We start from the raw sequence: 22,216 nt of genomic DNA, 5'->3' as shown, positions 1-22,216 counted from the left end.
CAGCTACACGTAACAGAGAAAAAATTAGGGCCTTTCCAAGTCTGAAAGCCCATACGTTGTGCAACTATTCTATTGCTTTGTCAAGCACCAAAAGTGCACATATATTTGCAATAAGAGGTGAAGAAATATGTTGGCAGTACTGCATCAGTGTTCCATTGATAGCTGTTAAGCCAGTGGAGGGTACTTCCCTCTTCAGTTACGAGGACCAGCACATAGAGCTTGCCTGCTGTGAAAACCAAGTTGTTCTTCAAGTCCTCCACGGCAGTTTCACGGCTTGACTGGAGGGGTCCACTTTTGGGTAATACTGGCCAAGTGACTTGGAAAAAAACCCACAAAGAATCCCAAACCAAATATATATCTTGAGTTCTTGGATAATAAGGAAGAGGAAGCCTGCCTGATTAGAGATCAGTTCGGGAGCTGCTGCTGAAGTCCACGCTGGCTGACAATAGACAGGATTCAAATAAAAAAAAGTGTCTTGGGCTACCAGCCAGCTCAGGCAAAGAGGCAAGTGTTAGGGAGTGTATTTTGGAATGAACATTTCAGTACTATTTGGCAGCAACCCCAACAAGGTGGGTACCTGTCTCTGGCTGGTAACGTCAGTGGATGGATGCTCTGTCAGTGTTGATAGGATACCTGCAACCACGCAACTATGCCAGATGTATGAGTGACGTTATCCAAAAGTATCCTTGGAATAAAAGCTTGTGAGCCCTTCTGTTTTCATCATTGCTGGTAACAGAATACCACTTCTCCCAATAAGAACATACAGGCTGAACATTGACTTTTCTTCTGTATTTCAGGACTTTCTTCATTAGGCAAGAGAAAGTCTCATCTTCCCTCAACCACCAACACTCTTGTGAAAGTCTTTTTGTAGTGAGTACTTTATTTTGTGAACTTCAAGCTGGTATTTGTAATTAAAACTATGACTTTGCCATGTCAGTTCTTACAGCATACATATTTCATGCCTATGATCTCTCCTGAGATTGAATAACACCTTAGGTACTAGATTACAGTATCACAGTATGTTTGGGATTGGAAGGGACCTCAGAAGATCATCTAGTCCAATCCCCCTGCCAGAGCAGGAACACCTAGGTGAGGTCGCACAGGAACATGTCCAGGTGGGTTTTGAATGTCCCCAGCAAAGGAGACTCCACAACCTCCCTGGGCAGCCTGTTCCAGTGCTCTGTCACCCTCACTGAGAAGAAGTTTTTTCTCAAATTTAAGTGCAACCTCTTGTGCTTCAGCTTGATTCCATTACCCCTTGTCCTATCATTGTTTGCCACCGAGAAGAGCCTGGCTCCATCCTCATGGCACTCACCCTTTATATATTTATAAACATTAATAAGGTCACCCCTCAGTCTCCTCTTCTCCAAGCTAAAGAGACCCAACTCCCTCAGCCTTTCTTCATAAGGGAGGTGCTCCACTGCCTTCATCATCTTTGTTGCCCTACACTGGAGTCTCTCCAGCAGTTCCCTGTCCTTCTTGACCTGAGGGGCCCAGAACTGGACACGATATTCTAGATGGGGTCTCACCAGGGCAGAGTAGAGGGGAAGGAGGACCTCTCTCGAACTACTAACCACCCCCCTTGTAATACACCCGAGGATGCCATTGGCCTTCCTGGCCACAAGGGCACAGTGCTGGCTCATGGTCATCCTGTTGTCCACCGGGACCCCCAAGTCCCTTCCCCCTACACTGCTCTCTAATATGTAATTTCCCAACCTATACAGGAACCTGGGGTTGTTCCTGCCCAGATGCAGGACTCTACACTTTCTCTTGTTAAATTTCATCAGGTTATTCCCTGCCCAACTCTCCAGCCTGTCCAGGTCCCGCTGGATGGCAGTACAGCCTTCTGGCGTGTCAGCCACTCCTCCCAGCTTAGTGTCACCAGCAAACTTGCTGATAGTACACTCAATTCCCTCGTCCAAATCGTTAATGAATATATTGAATAATATTGGCCCCAGTACTGACCCCTGAGGCACTCCACTAGATACTGGCCTCCAACTAGACTCTGCACCATTGACTACCACTCTCTGGCTTCTCTCCTTAAGCCAGTTTGCAATCCACCTCACTACTCTATTGTCCAGACCACACCTCCTCAATTTAGCAACTAGGATGCTGTGGGAGACTGTGTCAAAGGCTTTACTGAAGTCAAGGTAGACCACATCCACCGCTCTGCCATCATCCATCCACATTGTTACATTCTCATAAAAGGCTATGAAGTTGGTCAAGCGTGACTTACCCTTAGTAAAGCCATGCTGACTGCCCCTAATAACCCTCTTATCCCTGATGTGCCTTGAGATGGCACCAAGGATAAGCTGTTCCATTACTTTCCCAGGGACAGAGGTGAGACTGACCGGTCTATAATTACCTGGGTCCTCCCTCCTGCCCTTTTTGAAGACTGGAGTGACATTTGCTTTCCTCCAGTCCCTGGGCACCTCTCCCATTTCCCAAAACTTGGCAAAGAGGATGGAGAGTGGTCTAGCAATGACTTCAGCCAGCTCCCTCAGCACCCGCGGATGCATCCCATCTGGACCCATGGATTTATGGATGTTCAGACTATTTAATTGCTCCCTAACCCTGTCCTCATCAACTAAAGCAAACTCCTCCATTGACCTGGCTTCATCCGGGTCTCAGGGGTACAGGGCTCCCCAGGACAGCCTCCAGCAGAGTAGACAGAGACAAAGAAGGCTTTCAGTAATTCTGCCTTCTCTGTATCTTCTGTCACCAGGGCACCCACCCCATTCATCAGTGGGCCTACATTGCCTCTGGTGTTAGTTTTATCTGCTATGTATTTGAAAAAGTTCTTTTTGCTGTCCTTGACCCCTCTCGCCAGCTGTAATTCTCAGGAGGCCTTGGCTATCCTAGCTGCCTTCCTACATCCTGTAACAGCAGCCTTTTATTCCTCCCAAGTGGCCAGCCCTGCTTCCATGACCTGTTAACTCTCCTCTTCTGCTTGAGCATACCCAACAGATCCCTATTTAACCACGCAGGTCTCCTGGCTCCCTTCCTTGACTTCCTGCGTGTGGGGATGCTCTGATCCTGAGCGTGGAAGAAGCAATCTCTGAATGCCACCCAGCTATCTTGGGTCCCTTTACCTTCAAGCAGCCTTGCCCCTGGGATTTCCCCCAGAAATTGCTTGAAAAGGCCAAAGTTAGCCCTGCTAAAGTCCAGGGTTGCAATTCTACTTGCTATTCTGTTCCTGCCACACAAGATGCTGAACTCCACCATCTCGTGGTCACTGCAACCCAGGCAGCCCTCAACCTTTACTGCTTCAACCAGACCCTCTCTCTAGGGGCACAGGAGGCCACCTGGATCTCATCAGTTTTAGAATGCTGCCCGACTGGGACAAGCCCAGCTACAATCCCATCCCCCTTCGAGCCTAGTTTAAAGCTCTCCAAATGAGCCCAGCTAATTCCTGCCCCAGCATCCTTTTGCCCCTGTGAGATAAACCTTTCCCGCGTAACACTGTCCAGACTGGAGTCTTATAAAACCAGCCATTATCAAAAAATCCAAAGTCCTGCCTGTAGCACCAGTCTTGGAGCCAACCATTTAGAGACTGAATTTTCCTATTCCATCCCTCATTGTCACTTGAAGATGGAAGGAGTGAAGAGAAGATCACTTGAGCCCCTGAGTCTTTCACCATCCTTCCCAAGACCTTGAAATAATTCTTCATTTCCCTCAGACTACAGGAAGCAGCTTCCTCCCCATCTGTCTGGAAGACCAGCAGCAGGTAGTAGTCTGTTGGGTGCACCAGTTTGGGGAGCTCTCTAGTGATATCCTTGATCCGGGCTCCAGGTAAACTGCAAACTTCCCTAAGATGAGGGTCAACTCTGCATATTGGGCCCTCTGTTCCTTTCAGAAGGGAATTTCCTATTACAATCACCCTTCTTTCTTTCTTATCAGAGGCAGTCTTAAGTTGTGAAGTCAACTGCCTCTTCCTATGTGATCTTGTAGGTAGGCTTGGCACCACCTCCTCACCTACCTCCTCTTCAAGATCCAGGGCCTCAAACCTATTACAGAGGGGCACCTGGGGAAGCAAAGCAGGCAGGGAGGGGGGCTGCCCGTGATGCTGAAGTGGAATACGCTTCCAACCCTCGTCGTCTTTTAGGTCCCCTACCTCTACCCGAGAGTGACAAGGGTGGGGCTGTCTCATGACTTCCGCCTCTGTCCAAGTGCGCAGGAGGTCCACCTCCTTTTGGGAGGTACCTCCCTGGGGCCTTTCCGACTGGCACGTCAGGGTGTTACTCCACCAGTCGATCTCCCTTTCGCACTCCCTGATGGTCCTCAGCGTCTCAACCTCCTCCTTAAGTTTCACAACCGTGTCGAGCAGATCTTGCACCTGCTCACACCTCACACAGGTGGAGTGCTGGCCTCCCTTCCCCGACAGCAGCAGGCTCTGGCACTCCCTGCAGCCAGAGACCTGAACAGCCACCCTTCGGGACAGAACCTCAGTCTGCGTTGCCACAGTATTTTTGAGACAAGCTCTCCTTATCGAGGCGACCGTGGTCATCAGCAGTCTGGGACACTGGCAATAAGTTAGAGGGACTGACAAACAACAAGTGCTCTCTGCACCCTGCTGCGCAAGCTACCACACCCGCTGCTGCAGCACAGTGTGGGTGGGACTCACCCGCTACACAAGCTGTGTGCTCCTCTCTGCACCTGGTGGGCAGCGACTAGTCGCTGCCCTCCTAAAGGCTTTTTCAAGGCAAGGGGAGGGGGTGTGGTCACCGTCACCATGGGGTCAGCCGCTCTCTCGCAATGGCTGCCAGGGCTTCAGGGATCGGGACATGCCGGGAACCATGCTGTCCCTGTACGTTTCCCTCTGAGCTTCCTAATCTCTGCTGAACCTCGTGGTCAGCTGAACCTTGCCGGCTCTGGCTCTCGCTGGGCTGGCTCCGATCAGCTGACTAATTCCTCATTCATGTCTATGGAGGGGAAACGGCCTTGCTGCAGATTTTTTTAAGGCAATGTTGTATTTCAGTACATGGACACAGAGTTCCTGAAAAAATCTGCCATGCAAATTTCTAGGATACTTCTCAACAAGAGACGATTTTGAAGGGTGCAAAGGACATCGTTGGCACAAGCAACAATGGTCAAAATAGGTCAGTCTGTTATAAGCACAAAATGGTCTTGCTGGTCTAGGGCTAAGAATGTACAAAGCATGTGCTCCCTTTCACTGTTAAGAGTTGCAACTTCAGTCTGAGGCATAGGCAAGTTTATATTGCTTGCTCTACATACAAGACTGTAGTCCACTGTCAGTCTGATACATTAAATGAAAAATATCCTCCAAACCAAATATTCCAATTGAAATCCTGAAAATACCAACTATTATAACATCACAATTTAACTAGAAATAGATTTTTAGAAACTGTAGATTTAAATTTGCTAAATAAAATATTCACAGTAGCCTTCTCTTGCTTTTGCTCACTGGAGAATGGCATGTATGCTGACCAAAATTGAACCTGTGTTTGTTGTGAAAAAAGAAACAAATGTTTCTTTTCTAAAGAAACATCCTAAATGTTTCAATGGGATTTTACTCTAAAATTTCTTTCAAGGCAAGTCTCACACTTCGGCATAGGGAATGTCAAACAGTTACTTTACAGCAGTGACTCTCAACATATCATGCACCCAAAAGCACAGCTGAGGTGACAGAACAGTGACAACTGCAACATTACCTGGCTAGATTGCCTAAATCTTCAATCCTAAAATTTCTGTTTTCTGGAAGAACTGTTTGATTAAACTCCTACATTATGAATCGGGGGGAAAAGACGCCCAAACCAAACATTTGCAACTTGCATTTTTGTGCTGGTTTGGCTGAATTGAGGTAATTTTCCACACAGTTAATACATCTTCTTGGTAGCTAGCATGGTGCTTTTTTTTGGATTTAGTTCCGGAATAAGACAGCACCCTGGGATAAAGTTAATATTTTCTTCAAGTAGTTTTCCAGTGTTTGGGATTGGGTATGAAAGAATGTAAAAACCCATTGATATGATAACTGTTGACAAGGGGATGAAGGATGTTCTAACTGCCCAGCTCCAGATGCAAGATAGCAGCTGGAAGGAGCAGATTCTGGACAACTGAACTAAGCTGGTCAACAGGAGTATTCCATAACACGAACATCATGCTCCATATATAAATGGGAGGTCACCAGGGACTGCCCTCTTCTCTCGACAGCTGCCGTCCATGAGGGGTCCTGCTCCTGTTCCTGGGGCCTGATTCCAGTAACTTCTCCATGCCCGACTTCCATCTCCACATCATACTGGGCTCGTCGTGTTTGCAGTGTCCACCCTTTGGTGTTCATGGCTGGAAGTACACATTCCAGCCAGCAAGCATTGCTCTGTATATTTGAATAGCTTGGTATCTTTTATGATACATTATTATTCACTCTTATTTTATTATTTTTTTATTAAATCTGTTTTAATTTCAACCCACGAGTCTTTCCTCCTTTTTCCTTCCTTGTCCCCAGGGACAGAAAGGCAACAGAGAGTGGCTGTTTGCTGTTTTCGCCACTGCCCAGGGCCAAATGGCAACAATTTTTTAAACAGAATTTTGCCCTACCATGATTTTAGAAAGAAGTCAAAACTGAATCCAACATGGGAATTTTTTATTTTCATTTTTTAATTGGAAACATTACAAACAATTTTCTTTCTTATTTGAGTTGTAGTTTCTAGCCATGCACATGGGCAGAACAGCATCTACAGTGTTTTAAATCGAGGAAAATATTTCCATTCCACAGGTACTGAAGACAGACATATCTGCACCAAGAACACAGTTTGTATTCAAAGAGCAAACCAAAGAACAACATGTTTTAGCAAGTTTTTCATATATCCTACTTCAGCTTTCTTTTTCTCGGAACTTACATCAACACAAGTGGACATAAGGGTTTTTCTGAAGGACACCTAGAGTTGCCAAGGTAATCAATTAAAATCCTAATCACTCTCTGCTATTTATATCCAGAAGACTATAAACACTTCAGTTACATCAATATTGCACACTGGAGCTAAGCTATTTCTGTATTATGTTCGTAGAGACCACATAACATCAGAGCCAGAAGCACCACAGCTGCTCAGGCTAATTAGCCCTGCTCCCATAGCACCTCTGGGAATATGAATGCTGTCAGTTCCTAGGCAGACTGAACAGTCTCTAGAACCTCCATCCTGCTTGCAGATGTAGAACAGATGTGTAGTTATTAATATTTTATTTAGAACCCTATTTTCTGCATGTTTACTTTCTAGTATCAAATAGTTCTGATGCTGCTACAAAATCTAAGGCCCTAAATCAATAAAACTTATTTAGAGCACTAAAACTGAAAATGTAAGTTCTTATCTTTGATATGGGTAGGAGATGAAGGAAAAAGGTGTTTATTTCATATTTCTTATGTAAAGTTCAGAAAATGAACTGAATGCAAATCACTGATGTTACATGTAAGTCTCCAATCACTGAGCTAACAGCTCAGGACAGCAACAGGACTTCAGTTCATACCCTTCCACGTCATATAGGAGAAAATTGTACCTAAGGGGAAGCCTCAACTGTTATTTTGACATCTGTAAAAGCAGAAAAAAAAAAATCAAACATTCATGCTGCACTCAGGTAAGATGCATAAATTATTAAGGGCAAGTGTTGCTTCAGTAGGAAAAAGCAGGTGTAACTACTGCTGAGAACTAAATCTACATGGCATAAAACAGCACTTCACAAATATCTGGTCCAACCAAATAAGTTGACTTGGATAAGAAATAGGCATGTTAAACAGCCCAAAAGAGTACTGAGCTGATGCAGATAAGCTCCTTTCAGTATTTAAGATGGCTTACTCCTGGCTTGGTTTCTTTGCATGGTCCAGCATTGCCAGATACCTAAATACAACATGCATATAGAAGTTTCAAGATTATATATAATATAGTAAGCTTAAGCAAACTTTAATCAAAAACTTTCACTTCAACACTACTGGGGTAGATTGAAACTTCTACATTGTGCTAGCAACCACACAGAGAGATAAGTGTGCAGACAACTGATCCTCTGTAAGTTCTTTCAGTATTTTTTTTTAAAAAGGCAGTGATGTTTTGCAGTGATAGGGATAGGTGGGCCATGTACAAGGATGTCTCACACATACTTTCCATATCTGTCATCCCATAAACGCCATCCACAGTCCTCTTGACACTGCAGTTCATGGAGCGTGTGAATCAGCCAGTTCATTTCCAGAATTAAAGGTATTACATATCTACACCATAAGAGCACTACGAAAAAAATGGAGGGTGCTTTGTTTAGCCAAGACTGAAGGGACATACAGTGATCTAAAAACAATTGGCAGACCTGCAATAGAACCAAGCTCTTTCTGCCATTCACGACAGCTTAAGTGTTATAGGCTTAAAATTACTAAAAAGTACATTTAGGTTACACATCAGGAAAAACAAAATTAAAAACCACTCTACTAGAAAGGATAGTTAAGTTTTGAACTACATTTTTCAACTTACCTAAATAATCTGCATACTTGGAAGGCTACTTCAGGCTGGAAGAGTGCAGGCCCAAGAAGAGAAAGCTCCGGGGAGACCTTATTGCAGTCTTTCAGTACTCAAAAGGAGCCTATAAGAGTGCTGACAGACTTTTTATACGGGTGTGCTATGACAGGACAAGGGGTAATGGTTTTAAACTAGAAGAGAGGAGATTAAGGTTAGACATGAGGAAGACATTTTGTACAAGGAGGATGGTAAAATACTAGAACAGGTTGCCGAGAGAGGTGGTAGATGCACCTCTCTCAGATGGTCATCCCTGGAGACATTCCAGGCCAGGCTGGATGGGGCCTGAGCAACCTGAACTAGTTGAAGATGTCCCTGTTATTTGGGCTGGACAGGATGACCTCTGAAGGTCCCTTCCAACCCAAACTATTCTATGATTCCATGAGCAAGACTAACTTGGAGAAACATCACAACAATGTCAGTACACTTGTTCCTGCTTTGATCAGTAGGTTTAATGTACATCTTAAAAAAATGATGTTCTCTGTGTTTAGAAAGAGGAGACGCCTCTATCAGAGCACAGTATCAGTATACCTGTATTTGGTCTGAATAGAAATCCACCTAGCCATGCATCTTTACTTGGACAGTGACCAAGGCAAGTTCAAGAGAACAAGATCAGTACAAATATAGTGCACTTCCTCAGTGGAATCTCCATATTTCAAAACATTTGTGGCATATAGGCTTTTGAATTAAGTAATCCATGATACCATTTACCTTACTTACAAGCCTTTTTGCCAGATTTTTAAGAAAAAGCTGTGAAAAGAATAAAGAGTTTGTTTGTTAGAAATGAGTAATTCTTTGTACAACACACAATCCTGTTGGATAGCTGTTGAACTGACAATGACTTTTCTTTAGAACACGAACAACAAAACCTTTGGGTGAGTATGTGTATTGTTTCATCCTCTATCTTTATGGACTGGGTTTTCTGAAGATATAATTAATGAATCTTTGTTTCTAATAAACTGAATGAGGTTCAGGGAAGATCAATAAAGTGCCTTTTTGGAATAGCAGTTCAAAAATATCTTTGGCATTAACTTTTGCATTCAACCTCAGACTATGCCCTTGTCATATAGAGAATCACAGAATCATTGTGGTTGGAACAGACTCTCAAGATCATTGAGTACCATTGTTAACCCAGCGCTGGCACTAACCCATGTCCCTAAGAAACTGATCTCTGCATTTGTTAAACCCCTCCAGGGATGGTGACTCAACCACTTCTCTGGGCAGCCTGTTCCAATGCCCGACAACCCCTTCCGGGAAGAAATCGTTCCCAAGATCCAACCTAAACCTCTCCTGACACAACTTGAGGCCGTTTCCTTTCATCCTGTCACTTGTTCCTCCTCGTGCACTCCATGTTCCCATTGTCTCCTCCAGCTGCTTTTCTTTCCCCTCCTGGGGAGATGTCCAGAGTCAGCAGCATCTGCCTTCCTCACCCCATCCTATGGTCATGGTTCCTCCATCCTCTTCTGTCCATACCTTCAATCCCAGCTTTATGTTCAGCTCCGCCTACTCCTCCCTCACTCTCAGTAAACACCTTTGCAATCTCAAGCCTTAATTTTGCATTAAATCAAAGCCTGAACAGTATGCAAGGACTCAGGAAAACGTGATTTAAATGGTACTGTGCCCATTTGCATCAGATTAAGTCTACAGAGGTAATTTACTGCATATAGAAACTGGAAGGCAGAGCACAGCACATTAATGTCTGGGATTATTACTATTATTGTACTAAACCAGAAGCAAATCATAGAATATCTCAAGTTGGAAGGGACCCATAAGGATCATCAAGTCCAACTCCCTGCTCCTCACAGGACCACTTAAAACTAAACCATATGACTATGAGCATTGTCCAGATGCTCCTTGAACTCTGACAGGCTTGGTGTTGTGACCTCTTCCCTGGGGAACCTGTTTCAGTGACAGACCACCCTTGCAGCGAAGAACCTTTTCCTAATGGCCAATCTGAACTTCTCATGATGCAGCTTTATTCATTTCCTCGTGTCCTATTGTAGTCCTTACCAATTAAAAGAATGACTTCTGTCAGCAGTTACTGACCTAAGGATACATAAATCCTGGCAACAATTGCTAACCTAAGGATATGCAAGCAGTGGACCAGTAACTGGTCAGCCTGCTCCTTAAACAACTATAAGAGTGATTTGAAGAACTCCTTATCAGGAGCTCCTGTCCTTGCAGTTTGAGCATCCTGGAACACATGTAATTAGCTGAGTTTGTTTAACATATATCTTGAGACTGTCAGACAGAGCGCCCTTTAGGTTAACTTTGCTCATTATAATACTAAAAATCACACCCACAGGAATGAAGACCCCTGCTCAAGTGAAGACCCCAACCCATGAGCATGCATGGTGCAAGAAAATGATTGTGTAACCATATGTAAATTACTAACCAATTCTGGAAAGGGGAGTGGAAACATTGGGATGTATTAACCAAAATCAAAAGTGTAAATGATGTAGGTAATGTGAAGAAGGTGTGATAGCTTTGGGTTTTTATGACCTAGCACCGACACTGTTTAATCTCATAATAAAATGATATTTTGGCTCTCTGTGTATACTCGGCTGCTTGCACACCAGGTAAAGAACCCTGATTTTGGGATAACACTACCACTGGTCACCAGAGATCCATATCTCCTCCTCTGCTGCCTTCCTTGAGGAAGTTGTAGATTGCAATGAGGTCACCCCTCAGCCTTCTCTAAGCTGAACAAACCAAGCAACCTCAGACATTCATTTAAGTCTTGCCCTTTTGCAATCTTGGTCACCCTTCTCTACACACACTCTAATATTTCGCTGTACTTCTTATATTGAGGTGCCCAAAACCACACACATTACTTGAGGTAGGGCTGTACCCATCACGGTGAGGTAGACAGGGACAATGACCTCCCTCAATCACTAGCTATGGTGTGCTTGATGCACCCCAGGACACAGTTCACCCATTTGGCTGCCAGGGTACATTGCTAACTGATATTTAACTTGCCATCAACCCAAAACCCCAGATGTTTATCTACTGGGTTGCTCTCCAGCCTCTCATCCCCCAACTTGTATGTATAATCAGGATTACCCTGACCCAGGTGCACAAGCCAGCACTTGCTCTTGTTAAATTTCATAAAATTAGTTATTGCCCAGCTCTATACTCTATCCATAATCTCTCTGTAAGGCATCTCTATCCCCGAGGGAGTACACAGCTAGTTTAGTATCATCAGTGAACTTAATGGACATTTGATTCCTGTGTCCCCACCATTTATAAAAACATTATACATATCGTATATTGTGCAAAGCATAATGCTAGAAGCATCCAAAGGGCTTATGCCAGAAGCATGTGCCTTTTGGCTCATACTCTTCCAAAAGAAACAAGCAGGAAACTACACTCAAAATATTTCATTATTTAATAAGCTAATCTTTATATATATATATATACATATATATATATACACCTTAATAAAAACCTGAACTTATTGATCCTGCCTGATAATCTCTTTAAGAAATCTGCTCATTTTACTATGTCTTAAAGTAAGAATGCTTCAAGATGCAAGCTAAAGAGAGTGCAAGCTACTTGGAACACATGAGCAACAGCAGACAGAGAAAAATCAAATAAAAAACTCAGAGGACAGTACTCCTGAGTCAATTCTGCAACAGTTTATCAGTTAACAACTTGAAACAACATCATCAGTAGTGCTGTTGTCCCAAAAACAGATTTACCTGGTGTGCATACAAATGAGCCAAATTAACACACAGAGACGATATTTATTTACAGAGTTGCACAAGTCTGGATGCTGGAATAAAGCCAGCATGCCAGCAAGGAAAAAAAAAATCTTATCATTACTCAGGGCAGTCCTAAAGAGCCAACTGGTTACGTACTTGCATATTGCATAATACTTTTAGAGTATAATGAGCAACATTCAGCTAAAGGGCACTTTATCCAACAGTCTTGAGATGTGTTAGAACAAGACAACTAATTGTGCTGGCTTCAAAATGCCTAAAGCTGCAAGGTCAGTAGTGTCTGTAGTTCATGACTAGGTTTTTTGCAAGTCACTCTTATCTTTGTTATATGAGCAGACCGACCTAAAACTGAAAGAATTTACATATCTTTAGGTTCACAATTGCAGACATGATTCATTCTTTTAAGGAATGACAACAGTACCATAACACAAGAAGTTCTTAGCATAGCAGTCTATTCTAAAACTGTTCGGCAGTCCAGTCACATCAGGTCTTTTGAGACCTGGGTCTTTTAGTTGACATATGTATTAGAGTCCTTTCCTGGCTCTTACTGGTGAACAAGAAAAATTAAATACTTTCTGCATTTTCTGAGCCACAGATTTCTCATTCTCAGACATATTCATAGTATCTGAGGGTGTATACTCCATTATCCTATCAATGCACTGAATTAATACATTCAGACTTGATCAGGAACTATATATTCTTGTACATGCTGTGTATCAAATTACACTAATGAAGACAAAAAGTCACAAAACACTAAAGAAACAATAACAGATATACCATGATAGCTTTAATATTGTAAGATCTGTAAAGGTATCTTTTAACAATCTTTTTTCTTTCAGTTTTCTCAGTTGTTTCTCTACATACCCTTTCTGTCTCCAGAAATTCAAGTTATTGAAGAAATCTAGCCTTCCTCCCAGCTTACTTCCTATTAAAACTTGGGCTCTCTCATATCTTTAAGAAGCTTTATTTCAGCAGATCAGCTCCCTTTCTTTACTAGCCTATTAACATCTTGACTCAAATGGGAATAAAACTTCCCATGCATGGCTACTTAGTTATACATTTTGTAGTTCACTGACTTCATCTTTTTAACCTTGTGTTTTACATCGAATTGTGAAGTGTTAAGTACACCTCATACAAACACTTGATATAAACTTTAGTTCCATCTACACACAGTTCAGTTACTGGCCTCTGAGGTGGCATACTCTTTCCAAAATTTTTAAAGGAACCTTAGGCTACCATAAGAACAGCTTTTCAGCCACATCTGGAAATGCTACTGCTAGTGTTGCACATATCAACAGGGGATGTGCAAAATTCAGAGCAGATTTCCAGGTGTTAAGACCAAGGCACATACAACACGCATTATTTTTTACTAATTGTGTGTTTGCAAAAGCAATGAGAATTCAGCTATTGAAAGTAGGTATGTCCTGGACAAGACCAAGGAAGTTCAGACCATGGATCATGCAGTATCTGTCATACCAGAAAATAAAACGGTCACAAGTTACTACCAGTTGTGCGACTGCATTATAGATGCTTATCCTATAAAAGAGATCCTCATAATTTTGGAGACACAAATTCAAGAAGCTCACATAATTTTTTTGAAAATTCGGGTTTTTTCCCCAGAAAATTTGCAAAGCAATTTAAGTAACCTGTTGTATTTTGGTTTTCCTCCAGGACAATCTCAAGATTTACTTGCAGGAGGCACAAAGGCTTACAGACTGAGTGTGTGCTTTTCCAGTGTTTCTAACAACTTGAGTTCAAGAAACTATGCTTAGCAAGCATAGAGCTCATCAGGACGTACTCAGTTCTACGCTTAGAAAGATTCTACAAAATGAAAGCAACTAATTTTAGGATGCCAGGAAGACAGTCTCTACTGCTAGGGCCAACATGTGGCACTACTAGAAAAATTTAAATCTAAAGAAAGATTGCAATTATGTTTAGTTTTAACAATGATTATACATATTTATATACAGAAGAAACCTGCTCTGCTTTCCATTAATTTTTGTTCTCTCACCTGCAGCCTGTGTCACAGTTTTTCTTCACTATGTCTCTAGATTCCCCAGTTAAGCTTCTCCAAGAATCAGTGCTTTCATTTCCATTTTGTCTTTAAATATGGGCAAAAAAAGTTTGACACAAAAGAAGCAGCAAAATAAAGACTTGCATTTATTGTAAGTACAATATATTTCCGAGTTGTGTGCAGCACATGGGCAAATGTAGATAGAAATTACCTTGGAAGGCTGATTTGCTATTAATTACTTCAGGCCTCATCTGAGTTGTTACTCGGGCAAGTAATTAGTTTTCAATACAACATTGGATAGTACATGGTTAAAAAAAATCTACAGTGCATCCCCTCCCCACCCCATCACCAAAGAGATATTAATAATAAACTCAAAGACAGATAAGGCATTCCAGTTTTGTTCAAACACCAAGAGAGGACTAAAGAATCAGGAAAGATAACACCTCTTTCCCCATAGCCCATAACACATGAAATTTCAAGAAACATAGCCAGGGCCCACAGTACTGCTATAGCAAGTTTATGCCTTGATAATATATATATATATACACATAATCAGCAATATATTTACACAGTAATTTTAATGAACTGGAATTTGAATATTTTGTCTGCATTTTTAAGATTCCTGTGGAAACCGCATATTTTTTTAAAAATTAGGTCTTCCAGGTCTTAAAGCTTGTTCCATTAATTGTTATGGAACTACCTAAAAAAATAAATGTAAACACTGGATGACAACTACATTCATGTGAAAATTACCACTCATTTCATAGTAACAGCTGCTTCTGATGTCTCTTTTTCATTTTAGAGTTACAGCAAATTTAGTATTTGACCTAGATTGTTCAAAGAGTACAAAAGTAAAAAAGGCTTCCCAAAGCCTTATATCTGCTTCACCATAGGCCTGAAGACAGACACCACATGGACTACACCAGTAGCACCATGAAGTCGGTGAACATCTGTCCATACAACCTGAAGATGGACCTCACAAAAAATTGACTCAGTAATTGTAATCAGTAGTCTTAACAGCAAGAAGATATTGCAGTACTGCATTTTACAAGGTTATGCTAGTATCCTTAAAATCCATAGTGTTGAAGTATCATGCTAAATGCTAGGAACACTGTAAACAGTGTTTAAAAACATGTTAATTCCATTTTAAAAAGTCTCAACATAAACGGTAGTAGTTCAACTTTTTATTTGTAAAGGATAAAGAATCTCCTCAACTAAAATCAAGTTCCAACAGTCCTGAGAAGTCCACAGAAGGTTCATTTACTTACAATTTAATATCAGGGAAAAAAAAAAAAAAACAACAAAAACTTTTAACACTCCAGATTACTGTAGAAAAAGTGTACACCACACTCATGGCACAGAAGACGTGTAACAAGCAAAATATACCCTTCCAAATGGGTTTCAATCCAGTGCACTCGCCCTGTAGGCTTTACATTTAGAATCCTCTATATACAAAAATGTACAACAAATTGGTACAGTATTTATTGTAACAAATTAAGGATACCATAATATACACAAATTAAATTAGTTCCCCCAACTTGCATACCCTCTTGCTTCTTATTCCTCCCATGAAGCAGTCTCCTTCTCTGGTTCTAAGATTAAGTTCTTTCACTGAAAGGCACGTATTTCTCTACAACAGAAGAAATGGATGCATTAATCTGAAATGCCCTGTTTCAAGGAGAACCTTAGCCTACATTTTTGAAGCTCAAACATGACCAAAAAAATGAGATGTAACATTTTATTATTAAATTTGCCTGTAAAACCTCATAGTTACCATATTACTGGGAAGCAAAGTGCCATAAAACTCCATTTATTTAGACCTCCCAAACAGACAGCTCACTTACAAAAACCTGGGTTTTCACCAGATTGGATATATTTTTAAACTTCCAAGGCTCCTGAGTTGCTATTCAAACTTCAGTAGCATTCCATAACTGGAATGCTATCAAAAACAGAATAACTGCTTTTCCTTGTGCCTTGCAGTACAGCAAGTAGTTTGCGTATAAAGGGATTTAATGAGGATTGATTGTAAACTATTAGTGTGATATACCTTTGAAAAACAAAGATGTGATATTAGGATACCATACTTCAGTTGACATGCAGGTACAGTTGAATGGTGGGAGTCCAAAAGTTAGACTTTCAAACTTCAACATGTAATAGTATGCTATGGAACAAAATGGCTAAAACATCCCATCCAGGTAAGCTGCCCCAAACTGAAGAGGCACAGAGACTAGCTACAATGGTGGGAGTACACTTAAACTGCACATATGTTCCAACAGAAGGCACTGTGAACTTTTTTCCATATGGCTCTGAAAGAAAACAGCAACACTCAAGTAATAACCATATCAGCACACTAGCATACGAACATCGCTATGCTGATTTTAGGAAATAAGTCAGTTTCTCTGACTAGCTTTGGAAAGACTCAGATACGCTTACCAGCTAATCCAAAACAAGTCTATAGGGGTTTCTCACATATGCCTAGATTATAACCTTAAAAAAGGTTTGACTTTTAGCTAAGAAAAATGAAAGCAGAGTGGATACTACTGCAGTCTATTAACAGGTCATACAGAAAGAAGGAAAAAACACAACTATTTGCTATACAGAACAATACTTACATAATTTAGTGCCCATAACAAACGTGTATGAATGCACCTGAACACGTAGATCAGAAACTCTTATAACTGCATTTAGTTTTTTAGTGCCCTCCATTATGAGTTATGAAGGCAAGAATCTGATGAACTGAATAAGCTGACTGTTGACTGTAGTCAAGCAAAACTGCAACTGTGAATTAATTAACAAATCACAGAATGTTAGGGATTAGAAGGGACCTTGAAAGATCATCTAGTCCGATCCCCCTGCCAGAGCAAGAACACCTAGATGAGGTTACACAGGAAGGCGTCCAGGCAGGTTTTGAATGTCTCCAGAGCAGGACACTCCACAACCTCCCTGGTCAGCCTGTTCCAGTGCTCTGTTACCCTCACTGAGAAGTTTCTTCTCAAATTTAAGTGGAACCTCTTGTGTTCCAGTTTGAACCCACTACCTCTTGTCCTACCATTGGCTGACACCGAGAGGAGCCTGGCTCCATCCTCATAACACTCACCCTTTACATATTTGTAAAATTTAATAAGGTCACCCCTCAGTCTCCAAGAGGAGACTCCTCCAAGAGGAGACTACCTCCAAGCTCAAGAGACCCAGCTCCCTCAGCCTTTCCTCATAAGGGAGATGCTCCACTCCATCATCTTTGTTGCCCTGCCCTGGACTCTCTCCAGCAGTTCCCTGTCCTTCTTGACCTGAGGGGCCCAGAACTCGACACAATATTCCAGATGGGGTCTCACCAGGGCGGAGTAGAGGGGAAGGAGAACCTCTCTGGACCTACTAACCACCCCCCTTGTAATACACCCCATTGGCCTTCCTGGCCACAAGGGCACAGTGCTGGCTCATGGTCATCCTGCTGTCCACCAGGACCCCCAGGTCCCTTTCCCATACGCTGCTCTCTAATCGGTCATTCCCCAACTTACACTGGAACCTGGGGTTGTTGCTACCCAGATGCAATACTCTACACTTTCCCTTGTTATATTTCATTAAATTTTTCCCCACCCAACTCTCCAGCCTGTCCAGGTCTCACTGGATGGCAGCACAGCCTTCTGGTGTGTCAGCCACTCCTCCCAGCTTCCTGTCATCAGCAAACTTGCTGATAGTACACTCTATTCCCTCGTCCAAATCGTTGATGAATATATTGAATAACACAGGCCCCAGTACTGACCCCTTGAGGCATTCCACTAGATACAGGCCTCCAACTAGACTCCACCCCATTGACCAAGACTCTCTGGTTTCTTTCCTTCAGCCAGTTTGCAGTCCGCCTCACTACTTGGTCATCCACACCACAATCCCTTAGTTTAGCTGTAAGGATGCTCTGGGAGACTGTGTCAAATGCCTTACTGAAGTCAAGATAGACGACATCCACTGCTCTGCCATCATCCATCCATCTTGTTATGTCCTCATAAAAGTCAATGAGGCTGGTCAAGCACGACCTCCCCTTGGTGAAGCCATGCTGACTGCCCCTAATGACCCTCTTATCCCTGACATGCCTTGAGATGGCACCAAGGATAAGTCATTCCATCAGTTTCCCAGGGATGGAGGTGAGGCTGACCAGTCTATAGTTACCTGGGTCCTCTTTCTTGCCCTTTTTGAAGGCTGGAGTGACATCTGCTTTCCTCCAGTCCTCAGGCACCTCTCCCATTTCCCAAGACTTGGCAAAGATGATGGAGAGTGGTCCAGCAATGACCTCAGCCAGCTCCCTCAGCACCACGTGTGCATCCCATCCTGACCCATGGATTTATGGATGTCCAGATTGCCTAATTGCTCCCTACCCCAGTCCTCAAAGGACTAAATTCAAAAAACCATTAAAAGCCCCTTTTCTTTGTTCCCTAATTAGTTGCTCCAAGCCTGACAGAATATTTATGCTACCTTAAAAAAACAAACAAACCAAACCAAACAAACAAAACCCCACATCTCTGAATTACTGCAAACCTCAGGATCAAGTGTAATGACATCTACTGAGACTATGTGACTATCATTATCATTGAGTTGTCCTCAGCAATTCTTTGATTACTTTGGTATTTTGTACTCCCATTGGTCATTCTTGGTTAAGCAGTGACATGAAGACTGATTTCTAAGCCTCAGTGCAGACACAAAAGACTTAGCTGAAACAAGGGAAAAGAAATTAACTGGAAAAAATACATTCCCAACTAAGGATTTTTTTTTAAGTACTCTACATTAGTTTTCAAACTTCCTTCTCATCAATGCCTTTGCTTTGTAAAGTTTGAACAGCATTTTATCAAGGTGTTTCACAGAGATTTGTGGAGTGCATTCACATCATTCAGCACTGCTGTTTTCCTACACACCAACACTGTTTCAAGATAAAAAAGTAACTTTAAAATTTTGAGAGCTTCTCCCCATAAAGGAGAACACAGTGATCTCTCAACATACATATAAATGGAGTATATTCACATTATCGACTAAACATAACTGAAGTCTTTGTTTTCTCAAAATAATGACTTCGATAATGTAAACACTTTCTGAGATATCTTGAAACACTAACACCTTTTTCCTTTATTATCTACAGCTACTCTCTTCTGAATGTATTACTTTTGATCTGGTTAGTCAGTCTTCCTCAGCAAGTTATCAGAAATGTGTTGCAGTTAAGTTTGGTTAGATCACTCAGTCACTCCAATACAATTACTTTTCTTGCAGTTTGTCTAAGATGCCAACATTATTATCTCCTCTGTGAAAACCATCAAATTTTAGGTAATTTTGCAGCCCCTCAGGGCAGAAATAAAGCTATGTCTACGCCACAAGTTACATCACTACAAAGTTACTCCAGACTATGGTATGTTCAAATGTGACATGCCAATTTTCTCTTCACTTTTTCTGGGCTCTTTGGACATGATCAAAACATCAGGTATTGCCTTTTCAGCTGAAGCTTTTAAAATAAAATACTACTTGAGAAGTTCTTTCACCAACAAGATACCACAGTGTGTGAGGAACTGTAATAAAATAAATACCTGTTTTATCTTAAAATAGCTTAATTTATGCCAACAGCTAAATTAAACACTACTAATGTATTTGAACTGTTTGTACTGTCTGTCATCCAAAGGACTATTTTTAAGTGGTCTGGATCAGTAATCTGCTTTCAAATACTTCCAAATTGTCTGGTATACCTAAACTAAATTATGATTTCCTGTAGTACTTTGAAGAGAGTACTTTAAGTACTTTAAAGAGAGGCTGAGTTTTTGGGAATAAGGACAGGGGTTTTTTTCTGATGTGTTTTTTGTTTGTTTGTTTGTTTTCCAACTACAACACTAAGTGGTTTTGTTTTTTTTTTTTGTAGTTATCACAGTTTAGGGCAAGAGCAGCTCAAAGCCTGCTGTCTGTAGTTACAAAGAGTTTGCTTTAATGCAAGTTAATTTCTTAATCATAAAACCAAATTAATTTCAACCATAGAATATAGAAAGAGTAGTGGTAAAAACATTAATTTAGAACATAATTTGACAAAATCCACACTGGAACCAGAGGTAGGGCAATCCATAGGACAACTACTTCAATGAGTATGAGTTTCCAAGGCAAATTTTGAAAGGGAATGAACAGAATATTATCTGATTGAATAACCACGATAGATATAAATAGGGTTCTTGATACAGCCCTATTTAGATTTTAGAAGTTCTCAGGTTTCTCTTTAGATTGATAGGCATTTAACAAGCATAAATTCATTCACCCCAGCATCACCTTAGCATGTCTGTGGCAAAAAGGGGAAATTAAGATTAAAATAAGGAGCTCTACCTAAACCATACAACATTTTCTTACAATTTTACAACTGTTTCATCCTTATATATCCTTTCAGGGACAAGAATTAAATACCCAAGAATGAAATAACTGAATTATGTAAACCAGATAAAAACACTGTCTATCTGCTTTACATAATTCAGTTATTCCATAAGACACCGCAAGTATATGATCGCAAAATGGATTTGGAACAATTTAAAAGTACTGTCCATATTAGGTACTTCTACAATAAAACACCTGAATGGAAACTTTTTCTCCCTCAAATTGAAGTATGTAGAAATGTACAGGGAAAAAGAAAAAAATCAGAAATCTGCTTTCTGAAAGCCTTTGACATCCTTTTAGTGAACTTACCTCTAGGGTTTTTAGTGCTTATGTTTTAAGGAATGCAAAGAAGTTTAGAGAAACAGAAAAAATCACTTTGACACTTCGGAGTGGTTTTGCAGCTTCAGACTTCAAAAATACAATCTTGTTTATGCTAGTATACAGTAACCTTGCCTGGCACAACTTGAGGCCATTTCCTCTTGTCCTATCACTTACTACTTGGGAGAAGAGATCAACACCCTCCATGCTACAAGCTCCTTTCAGGTAGTTGCAGAGAGTGATAAGGTCTCCCCCCAGCCTCCTTTTCTAACAGGTTAAACAGCCCTAGATCTCTCAACCGCTCCTCATAAGACATGTGCTTCAGACCCCTCACCAGCTTCATCGCCCTCCTCTGCACTCTCTCTTGTACCTCAATGTCTTTCCTACAGTGAGAAGCCAAAAACTGAACACAGTATTCAAGGTGGAGCCTCACTAGTGGTGAGTACAGTGGCACAATCACCTCTCTAGTGGCCACACTATTCCTGTCACAAGCCAGGATGCTCTTGGCCTTTTTAGCCACCTGGGCACACTGCTGGCTCACATTCAGACGGCTGTCAATCAACATCCCCAGGCCCTTTTTCACAAGGCAGCTTTCCAGCCACTTTTCCCCAGATTTGTACTCTTGCATAGGGTTGTTGTGACCCAAGTGCAGGACCCGGCACTTCACCTTGTTGAACTTCATACAACTGGCCTCTGCCCATCAATCCAGCTGGTCCAGATCCCTCTGTACGGCCTTCCTACCACTCCCACCCAATTTGGTGTTGTCTGCAAACTTACTGAAGGTGCCCGCAATCCCCACATTCAGATAATTGATAAAGAGACTGAATAGAACTGGCCCCAATACTGAGCTCTGGGGGACAGCACTCATGACTGGCTGCAAAGTGGATTTGGCTCCGTTCACCACTAGGTGTTTGGACCTGGCCAGCCATCCAGTTCTTCAGCCAGCAAAGAGTACTCTCATCCAGGCCATGAGCTGCCAGCTTCTCCAGGAGAATACTGTGGGATACGGTGTCAAAGGCTTTACTGACGTCTAAGGACACAACACCTTTGGGTACTTCGCCTCATCTACTAGGTGGGTCATCTCGTCACAGAAGGAGACCAGGGTGGTCAAGCAGGACATGCCTTTCATAAACCCATGTTGACTGGGCCTGATCGCATGGTTTTGCTGCATCTGCCATGTGATGGCACTCAGGATGATCTGCTCCATGACCTTCCCCAGCACCAAGGACAGACTAACAGGTCTGTAGTTCCCCAGATCATTCTTCCATCCCTTC

The 22,216-nt window shown here is 41.9% G+C and overlaps 1 protein-coding gene across 3 annotated transcripts in view; it reads right to left on the bottom strand.

Annotated features, from left to right (window-relative positions):
• Positions 1–22,216, bottom strand: part of FAM174A (family with sequence similarity 174 member A) — a 42,760-nt gene that overhangs the window by 7,278 nt on the left and 13,266 nt on the right. Inside the window, exon 3 of one of the 3 annotated variants that reach the window (XR_014186279.1) lies at positions 15,790–15,873. The exons of 1 other annotated variant lie outside the window; for it this stretch is intronic. Coding sequence is in view for 1 of the 2 variants with exons in the window: in XM_082075410.1 (XP_081931536.1) it covers positions 15,852–15,873 (22 nt within the window). In the remaining variant the exon portion in view is untranslated. Of the gene's footprint in view, positions 1–14,364; positions 15,874–22,216 lie in introns of those variants that run through there. One more of the 3 variants, XM_082075410.1, reaches the window with a different exon arrangement.

The sequence above is a fragment of the Streptopelia decaocto genome (genome assembly GCF_964273445.1).
Source record: "Streptopelia decaocto genome assembly, chromosome: Z".
NCBI classification, from domain to species: Eukaryota; Metazoa; Chordata; class Aves; order Columbiformes; family Columbidae; genus Streptopelia; species Streptopelia decaocto.
The sequence above is the reverse complement of the archived record's forward strand: the minus strand, read 5'-3'. Positions and strand labels throughout refer to the sequence as shown.